General features: G+C 34.2%; 1 protein-coding gene across 1 annotated transcript in view; it reads left to right on the top strand.

Moving 5' to 3' along the window:
* Nucleotides 1–669: 669 nt before the first annotated feature.
* Nucleotides 670–8171, top strand: part of LOC145268159 (CDP-diacylglycerol--inositol 3-phosphatidyltransferase-like) — a 67036-nt gene continuing 59534 nt past the window's right edge. Inside the window, exon 1 of the mRNA XM_080123358.1 lies at nucleotides 670–1028. Within this exon, the coding sequence (XP_079979484.1) occupies nucleotides 977–1028 (52 nt within the window). The 5' untranslated portion in view covers nucleotides 670–976. The remainder of the gene's footprint in view (nucleotides 1029–8171) is intronic.

Raw genomic sequence — 8171 nt, 5'->3', positions numbered from 1 at the left:
TACTCCCCTCTCAAACATGGACGTAACGGTTTTTAAGGACCGTTAAAAATCAATTTTGTCTAAATACACTCCATTAACAAACAATATTACCTCGATTTACTTGCCTGAGGACAGAGACACAAGGTCAGATTTTAATGGAAAAGCAGAGTCCAGTTTCCCAAATGGGGTACTATGAATTGGTTCAAAAAATAAAAATTGCCTTAGTCTAGAAGGATTTCCCCTCTACCGAGGGTAAAATGATGAAACATAAGATCAGAAAAGAACACTAACTGATACTACACTTTGCTCCTACTCAAGGAAATAAAATCAATTACATTGTTTTTATAACGGCTTTAAAGAACAAATGTTCGCAGTCGTTGTCAGATGTCAGGATAAAGATAATTTGAACTTTTCGGATGGTTTTAGTGCAGTGATCAGGAAAGAAGAGATTAGTACCCTAATCTGATATTAAGTTAATCCTCGTGGCTGACGCATTAGGAAACTGAAAGAACATAAAACTAGTTCATAGGAAGTGTAAGTTTTATCACATTGATTTTTTTTAAGGACGTCAATATGTCATATTGAAAAAAATAAATAAATACGATGTCGGGTTAAAAAACAAACGGAAAATTTCCCCAAATAAATAATAATTAATTGTATTAAAACACACACACACACACAATCTTTTTCATATACATAAGCCAAGCTAAAAATACGCGACATTATTTAACGTGAAATTCGTAGTAGAACCATTCATCAGTTGTTGTTGTTGTTGTTGTTAGAGAGAGCGCGCGCGAGAAAGAGAGAGAAAGCGAGAGGTCTTGCGTAACTGCTACTTTTTCTGTTTTTCAGGGGACTTCATTGGATATAATCGCCCCTTATTTAATGCTATAACTATTAATTTTGAAACATTGCAAGACTTCATTTTATTCTTTTTAACTTTCTAGATTAAAAAAAAAAAGTTTAAAAAGCAACAATTCCTAAAGAAACTACAACGATGGCCATCGAAAGTGTTGAAACGATTTTCCTCTTCGTGCCAAACCTTATTGGTAAGTAAATAGCAACATGTTCTCTCAAGATGAATATTAAATAATATTGTTAGTCTCGATGCAATACGATATTATGTTTAAAGTTTTAGATTTTGTTTAGACGAGGAGGAGTGATAATTTTGCAATATTTGAACTACAATTCTCATATTGCGTCTTATATTCGCAACGTTTCGGCCGATGAAACTTCCGGCCTTTTTCAGGTTTAGCTTTATGTAGAATTTGGGAACCTTTCTAATCAAACTTTTGAATATTTATTTTTATATTTGCATGCCTCCCCATAAGGGCACAGTCAGACACAAAGTCTTTTTGATGTGTGACCCCCTTCCCCCAAATAATGGGGCATTATGGATCTGGATAAAAATTAAAATTGCCTCAGTCTAGAAGGATTTCTCCATCACCGTCTGAGCACAGAATAAACTGAGAACGTGTACGAAATTTTGAATTGGATCCTTCGTTTGATCCACGAGGGTAAATTGTTCCCATTTTTTGTTAATTTATATTATTATTTGTTATATTCAAGCGTGTAGGCTATAAAACTTGAGCTACCCCCAGAATATCCACTTAGAAATGGTTTTGTTAACCAACGCCTTTGACCACCAGACCATACGTCATCATAGTTGCACTTCAAAATTTCGCCCAGATTACCAACGTTCAACATAAATATTCCCAAAGTACAGCTAGAGAATTCCCACTTTTAATAAGGTTGGAGGTTACATCGGCCAAAATGTTGTGAACATAACAAGTGAGATATCAGAATAATAGTCCGAATAATACATTCTGTTTAACAATGTATCTTCTTTGGGTGCTTCTATACTATACAAACCGACTGAACCGACTTTTTTTTTTTATCGAAATAAGCCTAAAATTTAAGATTAGGGTTAGGAGGGATACGAAAACAAAAAACTAAACAAAAACAGTTTGGACCGTTGCGTTACATACATATATTTTTATCATGCATTTTCCCCGTTTTACAACCGCAAAAAACAATATCAAGAACGTGTTTGGATTTTGTCGTTATTTTTATTTTTATTTTATTTATTTATTTATTTATTTTTGTATAATTTTCAAAAGTTACTGGATTTTAACTCAAAGAAATTAAACTACGACTGTTTTACATAAATGCGTTTTATTTTATTAAACCAATTATCACTGTGATAACTTCAGACATCTATATTATTAAAGCATATATATGTCTCTTTTTCTTTGGTGTTTTATCTCCATAAATTATAACTAAAACAAAAAAATGTACGTTTATTTTGCTTATATTTTACAAAACTTGATTGTATACATCAGGTTCAGGCGTTGCTCTGAATTTTTCTCACTTTTATTTTTTTATTTATTACCTTTATTTTATAAATACGATTTTGAAAGTTGAATTTAATTATTTAGGTTATTTTGTTCATAAAATTATTAATTAAATGACATTGTTATAAAAATATGTCTTATTGTCGTCAATGTAATGTTTTAATATCTAAAAAAAAATTACTGGATGTAAATAAACATCGTTAAATCTGTTAAGAAGTGGGGATTTGCTAAGAAAGTTGAATATTTAAATGACTTTTCTATTCAACAGTTTAAAGGCTTCCAAATGCCTATGAAATTTTAAAGCGTCACGATGTAATTTATTCCATTTTTTTTTTTACTTATTATTAACAAATATCAAAATGGCTGACTTGTTTACGAAGAAACAGAAATGCATTCTGCTGGATTTAATTTCGTAATTGTTTTTGAAATAGGATATAAAAATTGTCATTTTAGTACTTTATTGCAATTTTTATTTCAATGAATGTGATTAAAAATGTAAAAAAAAAAAAACGTAATTATGAAATTTTACTTCGACACGAGAAATGGTTGCATAATTGTATGAATATAGAGATTCCTCCTTGGAATAATAAAAATTACCATATTTCTTTTGAGATAAAGCATTTTTGTCAAATCATAAAAAAGTTAAAACGTTAGTTTTCAATAAGATTAAATAAATCATCTAATTTTTTTTTAATTAAATTTGTTTTTAATCAGCAAAAAGGTTATAATGTTATTTTTATGGCATTACAATTTAATTAAGTTAATTATATATTTTTTAATTGCGCGAAAAGTTTGTTTATTTTTATAAATTGTTGCATTTTCACACTAACCAGTGTTTGTTGTTGTTAATATTTATTTATTTGTTTATTTATAACGTTTTTAAATTCAACGTGTGCTACTGTAGCCTTCGTCTCTCAGTCCCCGAAAACCAAGGAATGGTTAGGTTCGCTTTCTGACATAAACAACAGTTTTAAATCTCTGCGAAAAGTGTACTCTGTAGAAATTTGGGATAGTATGTCTGCTTGAAATGGAATTGATTTCGAAAAATAAATAAAATGTCCAGATGATTAAAAAATAAATAAATAAATAAATACAACTAGAAAACAAATTGCAACAAAAAACAAGGCAGTAATTACAAAATAAAAATACAAACCCACAATGTAAATATATCGATAATAAATAAAGATGCAATATAAATAAATCAGGAAGTTATTTTTTATTTATTTTTTTTTCGGGGGGGGGGTACTAGAGTTCCATTTTCATGCGTCTTTTCTATATAAACACCAAAAATTAATTTGACTTTGTCGCAACTTAAGAATAACTTTGATAAATATAATGTGGACATTACTAAAATAAATAAATGCAATAACATAAAGAAGCACGTTTATTAAAACAAATCATTTTTGTGGATATTGTTGACTTCAGAAGATATATGTGATCTCGCTCCGCTCACGCACGACCACACGACACGACACGACGTCCATGAATAGGCACACCTGACGAACGTTATTTTGCTTCAAATATATGTTAAGTTGATCAAAAAGATGTGTATGCTCGACTTCCTATACACACACACACACACACACACACACACACACACACACACACACACACAGAGTCTAAAAAAAAAACGGTATTTTTTTAGTTTACCGACCCCTCGGCATTCTCACCGTTAATTTGTCGACTTTTATAAGTTTTCGGGTACGCTGAGAACGAATAACGCATTTATTTTTTGCGCAAACACGCAGTTATCCATATTTGAAGACATTCAGTATCTAACGTAATCACTATTGTTTGTTTTTGCTGGCGGCCATCTTGTTTCCCATTTGGTAAAAAAACGCCAAAAAAAGCCAAAATATGGCCCCCAAAACATTTTTCGGCTTCAAGGCCGAAATGACCACCTCCACTCCAGTCACTCCACCCTTTCGGATATTTTTCCGCTTCCCGATATCGAAACGGACAATCTTTTTTTCACTTTCTTAATTATATTCATTTTTTTTTTTTTTTCACTTTCTTTACTAAAATGTGTGCACGCGCGTAGTCACTTGGCGTTTCAAAAGGTGCACTGCATGAATACATGGCGGACATTTTAAATGACAAGAAATATTTTTCATAGTAAAAATATTGCTGTCAGTAAGTTTTCACGAGCGGTTTACAAAAGCATATTTTATGTTTTTCGTTTTTTTTTTTGGGGGGGGTATTATAGAACTTGTGTAGTTTAACAGGTGCTTCTGCAGTTTAATTAACCGTTTTTGCATGGAGGGGCGGGGGCCGGGTGTGTTGTTGTTGTGGCGGCCGTGGAAGCACCTGTTAAACTACACAAGTTCTATAATTGAATACCCCCTCCTCCCCCAAAAGAGAAAGAAAAACATAAAATATGCTTTTGTAAACCGCTCGTGAAAACTTAATTTTTTTATAGGTTAATTAAAAGGGGTTAATACCATGCAAACCGTAAATTTGCGACCGATTTGATTATCAGATTTGTGGCCAGCAACATCGAATATCCCTTAAAAAAAAAAATAGTGGTCGGTGTAGAGAAAGGTAATATTTACCTTTTTAATTTATTTTAATAAATATTACTCTAAATACTGTTTTTAATTTGTGGTCTTTTCTTTACGTTCTTTCCTTTCGCTCAAGATTTCTTGGAATTTACCCCTTCCCCTCCAATAAGACTTAATTTTTTTTTTTTTTGCACCAACACCGATGGTGGAGAGGACAGATTCCAGTTGCATGCGGCATATTTAGCTTCTTTTGGCGTTTTTTCCTTATTGGAAAACAAGATGGCCGCTATTAAAAATGATAAGAATTACGTTGGATACTAAATGTCTTTAAATATGGATAATTGCGTGTTTGCGCAAAAGATAAATGCGATATTCGTTCTCAGCCTACCCCAAAACCTTTAAAAGTCGACAAATTAAAGGTGAATGATGAGGGGTCGGTAAACTAAACATTTACTAAAAAAAATGCCATACATTTTGAAAAAAAATACTAAAAATGGCTGACGTGATGTGAAACGTTTTTCATATGTTTTTAATCAAAGAAAGACAACAAAGAACCATACTCTCTCTCTCTCTCTCTCTCTCTCTCTATATATATATATATATATATATATATATAATGACAGATTATTTCGCTATATCACAGCTCATTGGTGTGGCTAGACTAGAAATCGAATCAAACCTACAATTATCTTGTTGATAGTCACCACTTCCACTCACTAAGTTATCTGATCAGCAATTGCAAATAAGTGATCAACACTTTTAAAACGCTCCATTTTGTTTGTTTACAAACAATAGTTTATTTTAAATAACACTACACATTGGTTTGATAGTTTGCCGATGTCCGCGTTTTCACGGAACCACTAGAAATTCAACCGAGTTTGCCAAAACATCGATTGTAGAATAGAGTAATATTTTTTATCTTGAGTTCTGCAGGTTGAATTTTTAGCGTTGCACTGAAACTGTGGTATTGATGGATGACCAAACTGTGTGTTATTCTTTGAAATAATATATGCTCTTAGGTATTTTGTTTATTTCTCTTATACTAAAAGAACATAACTTTACACTAATGTTTTCTCAAATTTTTTTTATTACATTTTCACCCCAAACAAGGCACATAGCCACTTTGATGTAGGGGACACAAGCTACAGGAGTACTATGTAGGGAGTTGGGCAGTAAGATGTCGGTTCACGTTACACTTGAACTTCTGCATGTCAGTACAGTTGGGGAAGCAGGGTCCTGGAAGGGAATTCCAAAGTCTAGCGGTTCTGGGGAAGAAACTACTGGAGTAGAAGCATCTCTTACATCTAGGGATCTCTACTGTGAAAGGGTGGGATTTAGCTGCTTATCAGGTCTGTCGGGGGTATTTACGTCGAGGGGGTACAAGTGCTTGCAGTTCATCAAAGCATTCACCATTAAAGTACTTGTAGAACAGGCAGAGGGATGCAATATTTCGTCGATGGGACAGAGGCTGAAGCTTAGCTGAAACCACTGTCAGTAATTTTCCCCTCACTTTATCCGTGCCTAAATCAAAACGTAGATTCCATGAACAAAGCTTCTTTCTTAGAAGTGCACGCCTGTGGAACTCTCTTCCGTTTGCCTGTTTCCCAACTTGGATTTCTTCAAGTCCAACATAAACAAATTCCTGATGAATCGCCCCCTTAAGTAAGGCACTTTATCAAATCTCCAATACTAATGATTACTACAATACTATCCCATTGATTACTGTACACGCAATAACCCTTATCCCCGAGTTTCATAAGTTGGTCTGCATGGTCACTAGCTTTCCACTGGCCTCCATTTTGAAAGCTGCTTCTCCCAACTTTCTGGTACCTTCAATCCATCATTGGCTAGATCCATAATTATATAATACATACTCTGCTACTTTGAAATCACTAAATTGTACCATTACTTTGCTCCTCCTTTCCATTTTGTTTTTCATGTCCAGAGCCTTGTAAGTGTCTGACTTTACCAAATGAAAAGCAGTTCTTAAATGTTGTTTGAACGTCAGCTCGGCTGGGGACACCATGGTTGATTTGTTGGAAATTATCCTATATGTGAATAAAAATCTGTTTACCTTGGTTTCTAGTGTTGCCTTGTGGTCTGTTTCCATCTTTTTGAGTACTTCCTTGAATGTGTGCACACTGTGCTCTGCCTGTCCATTTGATGATGGGTGGTAGGGAGCTGTGGAAATACCCAGAATTTCATTGGCATTCATGAATGCTTTGAATTCTTGACTTGTAAAGCAGGGACCACTCTCAACTGCCACCAATACCGTTAGTCTGTGTGTTGTGAAGATACCGCCCTTTTGTTCAATTGTGTTTTCTATTATGCATGTATCTGTCCACTTTGGGTGAGCATCAACTAATATAAAAAACATGTATCCCAAAAATGGACCTACAAAATCCATGCTTTTTTATGGCGAACTTGGATAGACCCAGCAATAGATGGGAGCCTTTCAGGTTCTGCAAGCTTTACTGTCTTATCTGTGTCTAGATTTGGGCACCACACACAGCTACGATGAAGGGCCTTCATCAATAAAATCTCTATGCATGTCTGATGCAGTTGGTGCAATATTTCCCCTTCAAGTTTAGGTGGAATCACAACCCTGCTTCCTCATAATCTTCACATGTCCACTCCGTCTGGTTGTAGAAATAGAGCTTCATTGTTACGCCTGTGATGTAGTTGCTCCAGCTACTCATGATGTATTCGTGCACTCAAAGTAGGGTCCCTTCTCATTTTCGTTCATTATGTGTAGTCTGTTAGTGTTTGCTGTGGCATCCTGTTCCTGTGTATTGATCAGAAAACAACTGAGGCAATCTGCATTTCCATTGACGGACCCTGCGCGATACTCCAACTTATAATAGTAGGCAACTAGAAAGAGGGTCCAGCATAACAAGAGAAGGAATCAGTTTATGTAACAAGAGAAGGAATCAGTTTATGTTTAGCAAGTAGACCTAATAGTGGTTTGTGGTCTGTGAACAAAGTAGCATTACTCTCATATAAATATTGGTGTAATTTTTTTTACTGCAAAAATCACAGCCATCCTCTCCTTCTCAGTGTGTACATAGTTCCACCCTGCTTCAAAAAGCATTTAAGAAATGTAACACACTGATTTTTCTCTTCCATCTTATGAGTGATTACGTCTCCCAATTCATCAGAGGAAGTGTCTCTACACATGCACTCAATTCTCAGAAAGATGATCAATAAAGTTGTTTTATAAATGTTAGAATGAGACTCTTGCCTTTTCCTTCCTTCCGTTTTTGGTTAGCGCAAATGTGTTGGGTAGCAATTGAAGACATGGGTGGCAACAATCAAAGATGACCTAACAGCAATATTA

This window comes from Euprymna scolopes, chromosome 43 (assembly GCF_053919585.1).
Source record: "Euprymna scolopes isolate OS-2025 chromosome 43, ASM5391958v1, whole genome shotgun sequence".
Lineage (NCBI taxonomy): Eukaryota > Metazoa > Mollusca > Cephalopoda > Sepiida > Sepiolidae > Euprymna > Euprymna scolopes.
The sequence above is the reverse complement of the archived record's forward strand: the minus strand, read 5'-3'. Positions and strand labels throughout refer to the sequence as shown.